Source organism: Anabrus simplex, chromosome 1 (assembly GCF_040414725.1).
Source record: "Anabrus simplex isolate iqAnaSimp1 chromosome 1, ASM4041472v1, whole genome shotgun sequence".
Taxonomy (NCBI): Eukaryota; Metazoa; Arthropoda; class Insecta; order Orthoptera; family Tettigoniidae; genus Anabrus; species Anabrus simplex.
The window spans coordinates 1,118,688,946-1,118,708,171 of record NC_090265.1 but is presented as its reverse complement, the minus strand read 5'-3'; the positions used below and the strand labels follow the sequence as shown (position 1 = coordinate 1,118,708,171).

The following is a 19,226-nucleotide window of genomic DNA, read 5'->3' as shown; positions in this document are numbered from 1 at the left end:
TATAGAAATCAAAAATACTAATACTACCTTCAAGTAGAATATTGTTCTCAACTTTAATGTGAAACTTGCTGCTGAATCTTAGTAGCCATATCATTTACGTTAGGTTCATAACTCGTTGTCTTCAATAACACACAAGAAGCACTTAGGTCCCAAACAAGACGGTTTCTAACTGTTAACTTCACAACATTCATTGTAGAAAATAGCTCCTCGCAGGCGTATGATGACCCAAACAAAGTAAGTAGCGCTGTAGCAAGTTTCTTCACGGCCGAAAACATTTGTGGGAGGCTGTTCCACTTTTCAAGAATTAAGTTCTTTGGAGAGAGTATTCACCATCAATAGCACACTCTATTTTTATGAATGTACAAATTTGTTCACCCATATACTGCTTTCTTGAAATTCAGTCAACTCCATTTGTAAATGGTCAATTTCTAATCACTTACAGTTACACACCAAGAACAATTACGCGCAGCTGGCAACCACACACAAGCCAAACTTCACTAATTGACCCATGTGGGAGAGCGAATGGCTCGCCGGCTGCATCTGACATTTATTTCACTTGGCTTCCAGACCTATCAGTGTTGCAGTGTTGCCATAATGCACTTCCAAATGGAACTAGAATTTAAATTTTCAGTCATCTGTGAAACCTGAAACACTATGACTACACGATGCATGAGATATGTACATAAAGACGTAAATAAAAACGTTAATATATGCATGTGGTGTGCCACCGAAATCGTGTTCGCGTGTCACCTACTGACACGCGTGGCATAGGTTCACCATCCCTGACCTAGATTATAGAGATGTATTCCCCGACTTTGCATACCAATTTTCATTAAGATAGGACCATTAATAACAAATATTTGAGAATTAAATTTTAGGGCTTCCCCTAAACTACCATTTTTCTAAGCATGAATACAGTTATTTATAGTGTAGATTATAGCGACTTATTCTCCGCTTTGCCTACCGATTTTCATTAAGATATGAACACTAATAACATAAATATTTGAGAATAAAATTTTAGGCCTTCCCCTAAACTGCCATTTCTCTTAGCGTGAATACAATTATTTATGTCCTAGATTAAAGCGACTTATTCCCCGACTTTGCATATCAATATTCATTAAAATCTCCTCAGCCGTTTTCTCGTGATGCATGTACACACATACGTACATACATATATACACAAACAGACAGACAGACGGATAGAAATTACGAAAAATTAAAAAGTGCATTTCCTTGTTACTGTGGACATGACTGATACAGAAATACCACCCTTTTTAAATTCTTAGCAATGTACAGACAAAACTCTTATTTTATATATATATAGATTATCACTGTCTTAATATATGTGTATTGATTTTAGTGCTGTTTCCTATACAGTACGTGGTCTACTGGTATCGGAAGTCAAGTTCAGCTACTGACTGTTTCTTGTCAGTTTCGATCACGATTTACTTTTATCGTCCCTCTGTGTCACTTTGCTAACTCTATTTATGTGGGGGGAGGTTGAGTAGAATTGTGGGGAACTCCTCTTGTTTAAATGTGGTGGAATTGTTTTTACTTGTAGGACAGAGCTATCAATGAATAATGTCAACACAGAAAATCAAGCGTCGGAATTACTGTCAGTTCTTATGCCTGTTGGAGTTCCCCATCTTTCGGCATTCTGGAGTGGGCTCTGTCCACACTATGTCACGCCCTAATAGAGACTGAAACATGTACTAGTTTTAACATGGCTATTTAATGTGAATAGGCTCAATTAAGTATTGAATAGGTGGTCCTTTAATATACAAATTTCTTAGAGAGAATTATTATAAATATTGTTAATGTCAATAAAAATTGAAAATTAAATTTATAAGTTATAACAACAACATTATCATCAGCACAGCGCCCACTGCAGAATATCGACAGGACACACTTATTACATCATAATTATGGCATTTAGTTGAGGCTAACCATCTCCAGGATTTCTTGATTCGAGAATTAGAAAAGATACAAAGGAAGATAACATGATTTGTTCCAATGATTAACAGCAAAAGAAAAATGTTACAAACTTTGGGCTGGGAAGATTTGGGAGTAAGGGCTTTAATTAAGTGATATGTTCTAAGCTGTCAGTGGAGAGATGGTGTGGAATGACATCAGTAGACGAATTAACTTGAAAGGAGTGTTTAAAAGACGAGGGTGAAGACCAGCATTGTCACCACGAGACAGATAAATTTACTAATACTGCTGGACTCTCAATATACAGAAAACATTACATTTACAACTTTCCGTAATATCAACTCTTCAGATTCAGTGCCACAACAGACATTCTTTGACGTGTGTGTGACAGACTTAATAACATATTTAAGAAAATACAGTATAAAACAGTGATCTTATGAAATAAAAATTCACTATGGAATTAATTAATAAGAAACAGTGTGCCATGTTATTCAGAACACTGAGGAATTTGGGACGTCAACTGAATCACGAGTTATGCTGAAGAACAGAGCTCGGAATGTATTCCATACACACAACGAACTATTACTCGCTTGATCACTTGCTTTTGGATTCACCTCACTTACCATCGCTCAGTACGCAGATAGAGAGAGAGGGGGGAATTGCAGGCCTGAACAGCTGTTTGCTCATCGCCACAAGGGGCGCAGTCTTGCTTCTCAGTCATATTAAAGACCATCTAGAACCCACATAGCAGACGTCAATAATGCTCATAAATAAAGTACGTATTATTCCGTGATAATTGTGAAGCTACGAGTTGAGAATCAATAGTAATCTTTTTCGTATGAGTTCTAGTGAACATCAAGAAATACCATTGCTTAACTGGACGGACGTGATGAAGACCGGCATTGGACAGATTATCTACCCCGAAGATGATGATGTTTGTTGTTTAAAGGGGCTTAACATCATCCATCTCATCATGCAGTACTGAGAAGGAGGACCGATGCCGACAGCGTCCTAATGCCAGGAATCCAGCCTAGAAGGAAACCAGGGCTATCAAGACGTCAAAGTTTAGTCGACAATTCATTTATTGGGTACTATCTGTTCTATGTAGCTGTAATAAGTTGTTAACTTTCTTCTTGAAGTTTGGTTAGATTTAAGCGACTTTACCATCTCATTTTCTTTCATTATACAACACTGAGTCTGTACTTTTCTTCAAATTTACGATTGTGATGTGCATGATGACTGAAGGTCCAGATCATCGATTGTGCGGGTCTGAACGAGTCATGTCATCAGATGAGTATCTAACTTACATAAAAAGCCATCTGCTAATCTTTAGTAAATATTACTTTTCCAATCGATTGACGAACGTGTAAATGTAATATTTTTATTCTTCGGAGTTTATTTCTCTCATATTTTTCCAAAAGTGTTCAGCTCATCTGACGTGTGAATGCTACATTAGTGATACGCATAATTTCTTTTAAAACAGATTTCTGTAATTTAAGGGAAGACATTGTTTGATTATTACACTTATGTGTGGTTCAAGTCATTTATGTGATTTTATCCGTTATATTTTTGGATGGATGTTGCGAATTGTATTATGATATACCTCTCACATTGTGCCATGTTGAAAGATGTTGTATAGGATTATAATATTTTTGTGTGCTGTTTGGGGACGAATCTTCGTGTCATTATGATCCTGAGCACATGTGAAGAATTTTATGCAACACTGAGTATAATGATGAGTGGATATTTAAGGATTATTTGTAGTCATTTGACATATCTGCAATTGGTTGTTTTCCACGAGGGGAAACATAGATGGGAGCATCTTCACAAGGTATTATTGAATCACAAGGTAAATCACATCTTCTTATGAAATAAAATTGGGCGTATGAGATTACCAGAGCCTTTAGTCACACTTGATGAGCACAATCACTATGATATCAGAGCGTAGCTGTATGATAATGATTCCTCAATATTCGACAGATTTCAGTGATGACTTGAGTTCGATGTATATGGCGACAACGTTATTAGTCATAATCACCCAGACTTTTTCAACCAGATTAATATTACTGTTGTTTTTCAGGTCATCATTTATGGGATTATATCATCATTAAATTGGATGAAACATGTATGGACATGTGCTGTACTGTATATATGTGAGATAGTGTTTTCTTAGTATAATCTATTGGTAGTTTATTGCATTTCTTTCCTTGGTACATGATGGTAACAGGAGATTTCTTACTTGTATTTTATTTCCACAGGTTGAGTGATTTTTATTTTCTGTGTAATTTATTGATGTGCGTGCCACTACCACTGTCCTAAATTTCGGCATTGTGTTAAGATCATTGCACATGGTTAAAGATTTAGTTTAGTTTACTTTTCTTATTTTATCACATGGAGTTATGTGTATTTTGAATTTTGCTGAACACATATGAATTCAAATGTCGAATTAACTATGATGGACATAGAACCAAGCATAATTAAGCTCCAAGTAATTTACAGACCATTTTATGGCAGAATTTAAGTTGTATATTTTGTATTTGTTGTTTTTGACCAGTAATGTAACTAACATTTTCAAATCTCTTTCCAGATTTTTCCTGCATAATTTAATATGCGCACGAGCACTGTTAAATTTACAATTATTCAAATCTGAAATAATCTGAAAGAATTTGTCAGAATTATATAAGGAATTTATTAACATGTTCCATCCCATTTGTTTTATTTCTGGATGTACATCAAGAACTAAACTTAGATTTAAAATTTAGCGCTCATGTTTCATAATCATAGATCTCAGGATGACTTTTTTTTTTTTGTGATAAATCATCTACTATCGGTTTATATTTGGAGAGTTGTTATTTGCTGATATCTGCCCATTTCCTTTGATCAACACCATTTGTGGAACATGTCAAATCCCTTACTGAGCACCCCCGATGATGTCTCGTGTTTCTCGAGTTGTTAGTCGTGGCGTAAACAGGCAAAATATGAAAATAAATTTGGAATTCAGGAGGACAAATTGAGGCAAATATTCATTTACAGGAAGAGGACTTATGGATTGGAATAATTTACCAAGGAAGATGTTCTATAAATTTTCATCTTCTTTGAAATCATTTAAGAAAATACTAGTAAACAATTGATAGGGGGAATGCTACATAGGTGACAGATTGACTGACTGACTGACAACATTCTATTTGCTCTACTGGGACAAACATATACATAAAAAAACAAGAAACCTTAAATTGTCGTAGGACAGGTATCCTAATTATGATAAAACCTTCAATACTCGTATTTTGAAGTTTTAAGATGAGCCGAAAGTATTATGTTATTATATTTATGTTTTGTGTCCACGGACGTATAACGTGCATATGCTTAACCTGGTTAACATAGCAACGGACGTACGGACACACAGACTTCCAATATGGCGTCAAGGAACAGCACCATTAGATCTCTGATGTAAAACATGTATAAATTCTATGTAGATTGTTTTAGAGAGCGATTGTTCGTTTTGTATTCTGAGAGAGGCACTGAATGTTTTCTTCTTCTGACAGGATAAGTTCGTAGTGATAATAAAGTTGTTTTAGAAATACGTAAAAGTGTTCTCGTGTGATATTTTTATTGCGTAAAATAGAAAATCGCATATAGAGAACGATAAATTGGCGACCGTGACAGGACTTTCGAAGTTTAATGATGAAGATTGATCAAATGACCGTAGTGATTTTACGAAAGGCGCTGATATCCCGAGGGTTACTGACGGCTGGGAGCAAGTCGGAACTACAAGAGAGACTACGCCAGGATCTGATAGAAAATGAAGAAGACCCAGGTAGCTTCAATTTTGAAGTCGTCTCGGAGAAGGAAGCCAACGACCGGGTAGGCATGATGCTTACGCAATTAACTACTTTGATTGGGACACGATCTGAAAAACTCGAAAGGAAAATCAAGGCCCAGGCTCGGGAGATAAAAGGCCGAATCGATTCCTTAGTAAGAGATCTGAAAGAGGATATTCCCAAAATTAATGACCAAAGCAACAGCGTAGAATTAGATGTACCGGTAGATAAAGTAGTAAGTGATATGAACACCTTGGAAAACAAAGTCAAGAAGAAGAAAGACGAAGAGAAAACCATTTCAGAGGCTAACAATGCAAAAGACCAAGTTTTGATGCTCATTCTACAACTGAAGAAGATCAATGAAAGAAACCTGCGTATGATCTGTCCTGTCCTCATTGCTTAATACAATGTGACACAGTACAGGAGTACAAAATGCACCTCTATTCACCTAAACACATAAATGCCATGAGGAAACAATCATTACTACATAAGCAGACCTTTCAGCGAATGCGTATGAATCAACGTCAAAAGCACCGCATGCTAGAGGAAACTGAAGAGTTCCGGCATACACTGTCTGATAGAACGAGGTTCTGTGCCATTTGTAAGCTCAATTACAAGCAGCCCAAATCAACACACATGACTTCTGAGAATCATGAGAATATGGTGAAATTCTTGAATCCATATTGCCGGGTGTGTAAACAAAGATTCAATACACTAATGTCTTATGAACATCATCTGTGTTCCTTAGATCACATCAAGTTCAAGGCTCTCTTGGCCGACAAATCCAAGAGTGACGATGATGAGAGTGGTGGAAAAGATGATGAAAAGGAGCTCAACCTTGTCAACTTTATGATTCTTGATTCAGTAGGTTCTGTTGGTAATAAGGAAGGAGAAAGCGGAGGAGATGGAAAAGCTGAAAAGAAAGCCGGGGGAGAAGAAGAGAAGGAAATCGCACCCAAATCTAAAGACAAAACTGAAACCATAGGTGCTGAATATGCCCGGAAGATACAACAGGTGAATCTTCCAAGAAAAAGAAAAAAGACGACTGAAATGGCAATGGGGTTTCTCAAGGAGAAGATGTTATCTCGACCCCTACAGGAGAGCGGAGGGACTGGAGAGTGGGCACTCTCTAGGGAGTCCCGGAGGAGTACGGACTTCGGAGAGGATCAACATGCACTGATACCTGTTCTGGAGGATGGAATAGCTGAAGACATAGATAACAAGACGACTAGGTGTAATTTGGGACCTGGAGAAGAGAAGGTCCGGAATCAGTATTGAAGGTTTTAGGGGGGGATAATTGTCGTAGGACAGGTATCCTAATTATGATAAAACCTTCAATACTCGTATTTTGAAGTTTTAAGATGAGCCGAAAGTATTATGTTATTATATTTATGTTTCGTGTCCATGGACGTATAACGTGCATATGCTTAACCTGGTTAACATAGCAACGGACGTACGGACATGCAGACTTCCAATATGGCGTCAAGGAACAGCACCATTAGATCTCTGATGTAAAACATGTATAAATTCTATGTAGATTGTTTTAGAGAGCAATTGTTCGTTTTGTATTCTGAGAGAGGCACTGAATGTTTTCTTCTTCTGACAGGATAAGTTCGTAGTGATAATAAAGTTGTTTTAGAAATACATGTTCTCGTGTGATATTTTTATTGCGTAAAATAGAAAATCGCATATAGAGAACGATAAAATCAAAGCAATCAACTACAGTTTACCAAATTTGTAGAAGCTAACATTTTGTACTACCATCCTGGCAGAATGAACATCCATCAGTTCCAATTTTGTATACCCTACTTGGCTTTCAAGCTCCTCCTTACCAACTGACATCAATTTATTCTCAGAAACACTGATTGTGAGAACAAGTTTTTGATACAGTCAACCATTAACACAAGTCATCAGGAGAAGCTAGACATCTTACACTACTATATTTTTCCTCAGCTAAATTCCATTCAATGCCTTTCAATATTGTTCCATGTAAGCCTTGCTTGATCACAATGACTACCTTCAGCAACGAACCTCTCACTACAGTTTGATGTCAGCATAGATGTGTTTGCTTGCTTATAAAACTTACCTTTGAACCCATAGTCCTTTGAATGGCTGACCTTTGAATGGCTGATATCATTTTCCTAGGTACTCTGTTATATACCTTCTCTAGAAAAACGTAACTTTTTATTCTTCTGATATCATTTCTCAATTACTTCATGTATACTGAAAAATCAGAACGGACAATCCTTCGTGGTTGAAAACAGCACTTGTTTTCATCAATCCTGTCCTCCACAAATGATCAGATTCTCTTTTTCAAAATTTCTGGTATACTGATGGAAGAAATATTTTTATAGTTGTATTTTTTCATGTTCCCTTACTTGTAGGTTCGTATAATTACAGCTTTTATCCTATCAGAAGAAAGCAATAATTATTTGAACTAACTGAAACAGTTTCAGCGCTGATGTAAGATTAACGCTTAGTGTTCCAAGGAACATGATTGCGCTCCTTCCGACTTTCACTAAAATTACCATGAGCACAATAATGATCTTCTTTATTCTGCCTTGCAATTTGATCATAAAGTGGGTGGCAATCTTAGCATACCCACCGTAAATAGGTGTGGCAGTAAGAAGGTTAACTTGAAATGCTTCCATCATTGCTACCCAATAGCTGGATCAAAAGGTAATGAAATAGCATAAGAAATAACATTCTTCATACACAATATGCATTTGGAGAATTTTGATGGTTTAAGGACTTACCATTTGACCTCTGGTGTAGGATCACCTTGGACCTTAACTTCAAGTGTAACAGTATCTCCCTCTCTAGTTTCAATCATTTTGTTGAGGCTTTTAGTGAACTCAGGGCCTGCATGGACAGTGAATTTCCAGAATTCTGAGGTCTGACTTATTTCATTAGCAGCAACTACAGAATAAGATCCAGTATCTTCCAGTTTGGATTTAGAAATTGATAAGGTGTATGACTGTGAAGATTCCTTCACAACTTTTACCCGCTCGGACTGCTTGATCTGCTGCCCATCTTTGTACCTGAACAGAAGTAAAATTAAATTAAATTTCAATTCTTGCTTTATTATTAGACTGTCATGTAGAGATGGAAACAAACATACCATTTTACATCTGGAAGAGGCATGCCTTCAATTTCCACAGTAACTTTATAGGATTCATCTATCATACATGATGAATCTTCAACCTTTGTCTTAATTTTGGGTGGTGCTGAAAAAAAAAAAGAAGAAATTTAATTAATATAAATTTTAACAGACATGTTCTGACAAAAGAGTGGAAAATGAAATGTATTATTAAAATATATAGCAACTGGTTGCTATTGAAGACATTTCTGAATATTTGAATATTCCTTTCCCCTCTTTCACTGGAGCTGATGACCTTCATGACCTTCCCCTTTTACGGTTTTGCAATGTCACAGGGCAAACACGCTAGACAATGTTAAAGCACAGAGGCTACGTGGCCTTGACCAAGAATGATTGTTATTCTGTGCAATTGTTTTTCTCTATAATTTACATAGCAATACTAGATTTTTCTCCCACACACTAATAAAGTTTTTTGCGAAGTTACAAATCCATCAAAAAATTTATATGATCGAATTGTTTTAATACCCATTTACAAAACACTATGTTTACCTTATAATAAAATTCTAATGTGTTGCTGAATGACAGATGTTATTTTCCTCACCTTTAACAAAAAGTTCAACCTCAATTGCGTCTTCACCCAATTCATTCTTTGCTATAATCTTGTACTTTCCAGCATCTTCTGTTGTAACACCCTTGATGATGAGAGAAATGCTCTCTTCATCCTCATACAGGAAGCGGACTCTGCCTCCAGCCTGGACTTCCTTGCCATCTTTGTACCTGTTGAAGCAAAAGTGCAAGTTAAATGCAAATAGATTAATAGGGAGAGAAGTGCTGTTAATTCTCTAGATCATGAGATCAAAGGTCTAGTGAAATATTTTAAAACTCAGCTCAGAGTATTCTTTAACTAAAGAGTTCAATACAAAACATAATTCCATCATTAGATGGAGCAATAAAATTCAAACATGTTTCGACTCAGTTGTGTCTGGGAGTGTTCAGAAGAAAATAACAGACTTTTTCCAAAAAATGAAGTCGAGGAGATTATGTACTGGTACAGGGCCATTTCACTGTTTGCAGTGAAGTTTATTTGGAACGAAAATGGTGTCTAAGCTGTGAGAACGTCAGAAATAAAACGTCAAAGTATTCATAAATGTTAAAAGAATGATGCTTTCACCAGGTGCTTGAGGGGAATGAAATATAGAAGGTGGTGAGAAAGAAAGATGTCAGAATATTGTAAAAATTTATTATTGAAAAATAACATTCGATTTCACTGGAGACATACTAGCAGAACGCTACACAAATCAATTTGAGAAGAAGGCTAGTCCTAAAGAAAGAAGACCAAAATTAAAGATAAAATAATAATAATCATTCACGGGAACATCGTGAGACATCGGCGATAAAGGATTTACTCAACTCTGTAGAATAAAACTGTACAGTCGGATCGAAAATTACCCCATTGCTACGTCACAAGATCCCAGCAAGGCGACATATCAAATGATAAAGTTTAACCTTAAGAAGCTAGATAATAATAACAAAGGTTGCGCAAGACATAGAAAACATTATATTACAGTCAGATTGAAGCCTTACTAGACATATTGAAAGACTCTAAAACATCATAAGAGATCATTTTAAGAAGCAGTAGTCACAGATTATCAATAGATCATAGTAGGCTGTGTGTCCAAAAGATGACGAAAATGACCATGTTGACGTACTTTTCTGTTCCAACTGCGCAAGAAACCAGAGACATCATGAGCAAAAGAAGCAACGGCAGGAGCTACCTGGGTTATGGTGACACGAGCTGACAAATTCAGCCCATGACGACCGATGATGACCTAAGACCGTCCCATGTGTTTCCAAAAGGATGAGAGGATGCCGTGAACCCAAACACAGCATGTCCTAGCCAGCTGGACATGTGACAACAACGATGGAAGCAGGAGGAAAGATAAGTCATTAGAGGTTATTAGGTAATCATCTATCACAAATGACAAATCCATTGATGTAGGAAGTGGTTAGCCAGTGATAATTTAATTTTACGTTCGCAATGCTGTCAATGTTGCGTGAGAAGAGGTTAACTTAGCTTCAATGCGAATTTTACGCGACATTATGGTGAACATTAGGTTTACGTTAGGGCATGTACTGTTAAGCTGAGATGAAATGAGATCGTATATACGATATAATAACGTCGTAGCAAGATATATGGAGATATTTTATGGAATTTGAAAAAGATTGAGAATAGAATGGAATAATCAGATGGATGGCTAAGGATGACGGAGTAACATGCGTCAAGTTGAAATGAATTAATATGTTTATTGTAATGTAGAGTGAAACATGAGATGTGTAATGTGAAATGAATAATTTATATGTGAAGAATGGTAGAACGTTATGATGAATAGTGTTGGTGATGATTACTGTTTCATCGTAAATGTAGTTATAGATTATTTTAGCGATGAGATTAGGTCAATTTATGTAATTTGAGATGGAGAATGATTATAATTGGTTCTCAAATGTCTATTAATTCTTCTACAAGCCATATATAGCACTAGTTACGATCTAGATAACGTTCCTATGTTGAAACCTATCTATTAGATCATCAAATAATTCCAGATAGGAAGAGTAGCACAAATGTAGCCTATAGCTATACGATTTTTCTAACCACAAATATTCCCATTCAGATAGGGAAAGCTAGGAAGCTTATTTAACTGTATTCATCGATATCACTGGTAACTTTTCTCTATAACTGAAGGCTAATGGTAATTGATAAAGTCTTCTTACAAGCTAGATCACTTGATATCCAGCAGAATCTAGTTAAATAGTTGTCAGATATGAATGATAGCACAACAACAGTCACATATAATTACTGTATGGGCATTTAAATTAATTTTTGAGATTAATAATTGTTTTAAATGAACAATTTAAGTAAATATAGGTCATGCTATTCTGATCATGTTATTTTAAAGGGAGTAATGACTTAATGAATTATCTTTCTCTCCATATGAAGTGAAACATAATACCAAGAGCTTTGAAGTGATTGAAGTGTTTGAGATATTTGAAATATGTGAAATATTTAAAATATTTGTAATAATTGAGAACATTTCTTTATAACAAATAACATTGCTGATAACTGAGTAGGAATAGCTACTGTCAAATGAATCTATTGCACTGTGATGTGATCAGGGAATATTTAAGTAAAAGCAAGTAAGAGTTTTGGAAGCATTTCATGCAACGTTTGAGGAAAGATGATAATGTGATTTTTTTTAAATTTTTAACTTATTCAACACAAAGATTTGCATCAGACACATTTTTATAGCTCCCAATCAAGATTGTAAATATTGTAAAATTTATCCTTTTTATTTACAGTAGTTGGAGGCCTCTGATTTGAAAATATTTTAAGATTAATTGATGAGACACAAAGTCAGTTGTTTACCATTTATTTCTTCAACATGACATTCAAAATATTTAAACCACTTTCTAAGATTTTTCCTTATTTTAATAAATAGCATTATATAAAACAATTTTTCTTTCAATGACTTCCTAGGATAGGTATTTAGTTTTAAGTGATTGTGAGTTAAGGATTATAGTAAGTTATGCGGAAACTAAGCAGATTACGAACAGAAGACATCCGTTACATAGGTTAGGTTTACCCGACAGCATACCCCGGCGATCTTCTCTCGATGCGGAACCCAAAGCCCAGAAATCCGATTTACTTAGAAATTGATTTTGTATTCGAGCTAGCCTGGATCTTACGTGACTCAAACTGGACGCGGGAATGACGCAAGGATAAAATTTGAGATGCTAAAAACTTCTTACTAGTACCTGTACTTTATATCATTACTTCATGTAAATATATGTACCCTAATTTTCCTCTCATTTACTAAATACAGTATTAAGGTTTTTTTATATGTAAATTCATGTTGAAATAACGTAGATTCTTCAACAGGTTTAGCAACAGGTGAGTGCTTAAGAACTGACTTATTTCTGTATAACAAATTTATTTCTGAGGTCCCCAAAATTTTGTTATACTGGCATTTTACTGTAGTACTAGTAGTAGTAGTAATAGTAGTAGTAGCAGCAGCAGCAGCAGCAGGAGCAGCTGCCTTATGAGGAACATATTGTTGCTATGCTTACCATTTAATGTCAGGTCGTGGAAAGCCACCAACTTTAAGTTCCATCATTGCTGATCCTCCAATGCTTACTTCAGTTGCAGTGGTCTCAGCAACAATTTTTGGCTTTTCAGGCTCTCGCTGCAGCTGGTTAATTGATCCTTTGAAAAAAAAGAAATCAACATGAATTAAATAACAGTGCAAATGGGGAGAAGGTGGGTATAGTGGATGCACTCATTTAATCCACTGATTACTGACAGTGTCTTTAAAAGCCATGCGGGGAAGCCAGTGAGAAGCCCAGTGGAGGTGCTGAGGAAATGAGATCTGTTCTATCAAATCTTTTTTGAAACTAAATTTTAGCACATACAGTATTGCTGATTGGAATATTCTTTTCAGCCCAGTGTTTTGATTACAACTAATAAAGCCACCATGTCAAAGCAAACGAAGAGAACAAATGTAATTTGATTGACCTGAATAAGGAAACCTTCAAAATAAACCCTGTATTTCACAAGTTAGACTAGAGATTGACAGTCAAAGTGATAATTCCAGTATAAATGGTCCATTATTGGAAATTATAAAATTTCCAGCTAACTCATTCTTGGTTGCCAGCGTTTTACCCTAGTGTGCCAATTTGGGCTTATCAGTTGATAACTAGCACACCTATCAAGATGCATGACTAGTGGATATAGTGGAGGCCACTGTGTATGCTACTTGGAGCCACTGGCAGCATCAATGCACTATGAAAGACTTTGTCTCTTTAAAAAAAAAAAAAAAAAAAAAAAAATAATAATTGGTAGGCCATCAGATGATACAGATATTGTTATTTGCTTTATGTCGCACCAACACAGATAGGTCTTTTGAGGACGATGGAAGAGGAAAGGCCTAGGAATGGGAAGGAAGCGACCGTTGCCTTAATTAGCTCCAGCATTTGCCTAATGTGAAAATGGGGAAACCACGGAAAACCATCTTCAGGGCTGCCGACAGTTGGGTTCGAACCCACTGTCTCCCTATTACTGGATACTGGCCACACTTAAGTGACTGCATCTATCAAGCTCGGTATATAGATATTGATTCCCATAAGGAACTTGAAATATTTGTCCTGAATTAATAAATTCATAATTCATCAATTTTTATAGAACTTTATAAATTCAAACAAAAATCTGCATCACACCTAATAAGAGAAACAAAAAGAATAAGTGATTTCACAACTTTCATCTTCAGAGATCAAAATATTCATCAAATAAGTATTTTTTTCAAGAAATATGATTTCAATATAACTTTCAAAACCAATAACAGTAATTTTCTCAATTTTCCTAACTGCAATACAGCCAATCAGAGCAATAAATTCAACAACACAGGGATATACACATTAAAATGCAGTACTTGTCCAGCTACAGTAGTTATATAGGTTAAACGGGCAGGAACTTCAATGTATGATATCTTGAACATGTGAACGGAGTGAAACATAACAGGTATTCCACCATAGGATAACACATAGCCAACAACAGACATCAATTTTCAGTCGTTGAACAAGACCTTCAAATCATAAAGTTCTACAAAAGGACTCTTTACTCAGTATCACTGAGGATTTCTTTATTTTCCTAGATAGTAAATTAAATCTGAATTTAAATTTGAATGAACTCACAGAAAAACATAATGTATAGTTCAATTTAATTAAATTATTTATACTTAAAGAGTACCAAAGTAGAGTTGAAAAACACATTAGTCGACATTCGAGCCTCCTCCCTCCTTTCTCCTCACCTCCATCATCATATTCTAATACAAATCTGCTTCTTGACTCCTCCCATTCCACCTATGTTAGAATCAAGCCTCACTCAACAGAAAGCAGTCAGTCATCTAGTAACACACTGGCAAGATGGTCAACATGAGAAAGAAAGAGCAAGTATAAAATTTAGTACAGGTATTGTGCTTAGGATATATAGATTCCTTTACACAATATATAATAGTTCGGTGTTTATTTCATTACAGGTTCCTTTCACAAAATTCATTTTTTTTGGAAAACCTAATGAGAAAACTGATCTGTTTTCCCATTTTCATGCTGGTGCAGTTGACTCATGAAACAACAAGGCATTTCTCAAGAACTTCTACCTTGGGCAACACTCAACTGCTACCATTTAAAATTAATGTAAGTATTCGGGAGATAGTGGGTTCAAACCCCACTGTCAGCAGCCCTGAAGATGGTTTTCCGTGGTTTCCCATTTTCACACCAGGCAAATGCTGGGTCTGAACCTTAATTTAGGCCACGGCCGCTTCCTTCCCATTCCTAGCCCTTTCCTATCCCATCGTCGCCATAAGACCTATCTGTGTCGGTGCGACGTAAAACAAATAGCAACAAAAAAATTAATGTATCCAAATCAAAACAAGGATATAGGGGAGATTGTTGCCTCTTACGTATTTTATATTTTAGATAATTGTTTGTACACATACATACTTACCCATTGGGAACATTATGGTGTAAATCAAGAGGCTACTTTCATTTGAAGATACAATTGAGTAGTGTAAAACTTCGATAGTCATTATTAAAACTGGTGCAAAATATTAAGTGTTTTTTAAATTGTATTTTAATGTGTTTTCACAAATTTGCAGAACAACAGCAAAGATTTTACAATGTTACAAAATGGACATTTAAATTGTGTTTTTTAATTCTTGAAGACATCACCAAGATAAGGAAAAACTTAATAAAAAAGAATTTCTTTCATTGTGTAAAGTTTGTAATGTATGGTTCTTAAATTTATCATTGTAGCGTAAGATGGTCTAAACAATAGACCAAAACTAGTTATACTGTAAATGAGATAGAATAAAGTTGTATAACACAATTTGTAAGTGTTGATTAGGTGGAAGTGTCCAAAATAAAGTTAATGCTACATCCAGAATTCATAGGCAAAAATCAGTGAAGTCAACTGAACTTCCTAAATTTAGCAGTTTTATCCCTTCACTTGTTGGAGCATCAATCTCCACCCTGACATGACTCAGGACAGAACTAAATGGAGACAACAAATCCATGTAGTGGGCCCCACCTGCAGGGGGGACAAATGCTGAAGAAAAAGAAGATCCCTTCACTTGTTGGAGAAATTTCTATGAGGTGAAGGAGAGGGTGGTCATAAGAGGGGAGAGTATTTTCCTTTCCTTGTTTAAAAAAATCATTAAAAAATTACCCTATATTTTTATAGAATTTATTTGATAAAAATCATGAGAATATTGTTATGAGAATTTCTGTTTTACTTTCTGTTTTGCTGTATTAATAAAATGACCCTTGCAGAAGGTTGTGATTTTTTCATATACAGAACATAATTTTGCTTCAACCAACTACATAATAAAATTCCTGAATAATAGATTTCAAATAAGAAAAGTATTATTATACCTTGCACAGTGAGCTCTGCACTACAAGAGATCTTTCCAGTAGCTGTCGATGCCACACAGGTATATAAGCCTGCATCCTCAGGTTTCACATGTTGGAACACCAGAGCAAGGGAATCCTCTTCATCCTGTAGACAATAGTTTTACATAAGCTTATGTTCAGTTCATTAAACTGGAGTAAAACTGGTTCCAAAATGTTAAAAACAATCATACAATACAGTTTATAATACATATTTGTTGTTTCTCACATAGAGAAATGGATAAAGGGGCACCCTACTTTGTTAACAAGTAATGAAAATTCTAATGTTTGAAACCATTTGTAGGTTCATTCAGAAAATTTGGATATGTTCATGAATCACATAAGCATGCTAACGTGTCATACTTGTCTGGTAACTTGTGTTATTGTCATGCTCACACTAGTGCAAATGTTTGTAATTAGTCCAGCCATGATTACAGAATAGTTTAAAAACAAGAGATCACAGGGTGAGATTTTTCTCTCATCTAATTCTTTCAGCAAGAGAAGTTAACCACCACTACCATTATTTGAATTTCCTTGCAGCAAAGAGGCAGAATGTTTCTGAATGATATGCATCTACTTGCATTGGTGTTTACAGGTCTCCTCTCTTACTACAGTATCCCAAGTCTCTCCTTTCTTTTCTAGGTCTTTTTAAAATCTAATCTAATCTAGCAGTCTCTTCTAAGATGTCCACTTGGACTTTGGTCATAATTTTATTTATTTTCTTCATACAGTGCTTTTTAGCTTTCAAGTTATCAAAATAAATTATCAAGGGTAATATAACGAGTGTGTGAATGCATTTTTTTTGTACACTATGCATTTTTTAAGCTACTTTGTCTTCATGCCAACGCCGAACATTGGCTTTAGTTATGCTGTATTTTCTTGCTGCTGCACAATTATTCTTCATTTCTGAGTGTTTAATAACCATGAACTTAAAATAGGCAATATAATATTGACAAGATCCCGTTGAAAATCTGCCCGCAATACCTGTTCTATGTGTGTCTACAATACGATGATCCATCGTGAAAATATTTCTATTGTCTATAAAACTGTTACTTTTATTAAGCGTCAGTAGATGCATTAAAACTCTGCCACTGAGTAACCGTGGCCTTTCTAAAAAATCCAGAGGTTGCATCCTTGCTATTTTAATTCAAATAATGTTTCCTGCATGGCTAAGGCTTGGAAGTACATTATGATCGACCTTGCAATCAGCTCAAGAGAGTAATGTTTTGATGCCATTCTGCGGATTTGAGAAACATTTTTATAGAAGCTATAAAATGTCATTCACTCTTCACTATTTCCCGAGAATCAGTGACATTATACATAGGCACTGTACAATTGGCTGCTGCGGCTAGTAATGTATAATAAGGACACGGATTGACGCTGATGTTCAACGAGTGTCGTGCGTGCGCGGGGAGGGGGCGCGAGGTGAACTGAAGCAGCGCAGTTATCGTGGTAGCTGCCAGTGGCGTTCATTACTGTTAGATCGCGAATGCAAGATGACCCTTGATTTTTCATGTGCATTTCTCAGAAAAAAAAATTGTCTTGGATTTGGTGAAATATGGTATTTGTCTGTACATGCATAATGAGAAAATGTATGTATGTATGCATGAAAGCACTGCACCCATAGCCTGTTTGGAAAATAATATTAATTTTATTTAATATTACATGTGAATTGCCCATACAACTAATTTGGATTATAAAACTGCAGTATATTTCTAAGACCACCAGAGTTGAACAAAGAGCCGCTTAAGTTTATTTACATGTTTTGTTTTGATAATAAAAATCATTATCTCTGCAAAGTAAGCAAGCAACACCCATTGCAGATGTTAAGGAAGGAGTAGGAGAACTACACACTAACATCGGAAACTTCCATTGAGTTAGACAAGGAAACTCAATTGATGGTTATGAATTTCATGTTTTTGGTCCGTATTGAACAATATATAAGTAATAATAATAATAACTTAAATGTTTCCACCTTTTCAATACAATATATTCACAAAATTACAAAATTATACGGTACTAGGGTCGAAACTAGTACCGTATAATTTTGTAATTTTGTGAATATATTGTATTGAAAAGGTGGAAACATTTAAGTTTTTATTATTATTACTTAAGGAAACTCAAGTTAAAAAGAGAAAGAAGATACAGAAATGTCTTCCAGAAACCCCTCAATTCGTTTTGGAGCTGTCCAGATAAATGAAGAATGAATACCTCTTAGCTAATGATGATTCGCCATTGCTATATTTTCAAAAGAAGCGGGATGAAATATTCAGCTAATCTGCAATATCTGACATTAATTAACGAAGATTTTGTGAGAACACAACACTAGATTTTACCACATGAATTTAGGAGCAATTAAGTATGTTAACTGAATAACAGATAATTAATCACGAGTAAGTGCGCAATATAAAAACAGGTGTGGATGGTTACCGCCATATAGTCACCACATGATAAAGTCCACAAAAGGAAAAATAACTACCCAAGCCATCAAAATTATGCAGAATTTGATGATCGATTCTTCAGTCAGAACATATAAATTGAAAGGCCATGAGTTTATTAATTAAATGAGATGGACAGTGAAGTGAAATGATACAACCTTTATTGTAATAAAGTGAATCCCCATGTAGTAAGGTGATATTATTCCACCGGAACTGTACCAAGCTAGCAGATAAGACTAGATCAGCCGTATCCAGAACTATCGTCATGTTAGACGTGAATTGAAATCGCCCCGCATAAGTGAATGGTTATACTACACTTAGAGTACATTTAAAAGTTCTAAATATGGGACAAAGTCCAACAGTGCTACGTTTGAGACAGCATTGTCTATCTTATACCAGTGACTTGAGTAATATAAGTGAAATTTTGAGGAACAGAAATTAATT

General features: G+C 35.5%; 1 protein-coding gene across 10 annotated transcripts in view; it reads right to left on the bottom strand.

Annotated features, from left to right (window-relative positions):
- The window catches only part of Obsc (Obscurin), a 980,481-nt gene that overhangs the window by 330,729 nt on the left and 630,526 nt on the right, over nt 1-19,226 (bottom strand). For all 10 annotated transcript variants that reach the window (XM_068225413.1, XM_068225414.1, XM_067137343.2 and 7 more), the window contains 5 exons: nt 16,330-16,453; nt 12,973-13,108; nt 9,452-9,627; nt 8,872-8,977; nt 8,507-8,791 (listed from right to left, as the gene is read on the bottom strand). In XM_068225413.1, the coding sequence (XP_068081514.1) occupies nt 8,507-8,791; nt 8,872-8,977; nt 9,452-9,627; nt 12,973-13,108; nt 16,330-16,453 (827 nt within the window). The remainder of the gene's footprint in view (nt 1-8,506; nt 8,792-8,871; nt 8,978-9,451; nt 9,628-12,972; nt 13,109-16,329; nt 16,454-19,226) is intronic.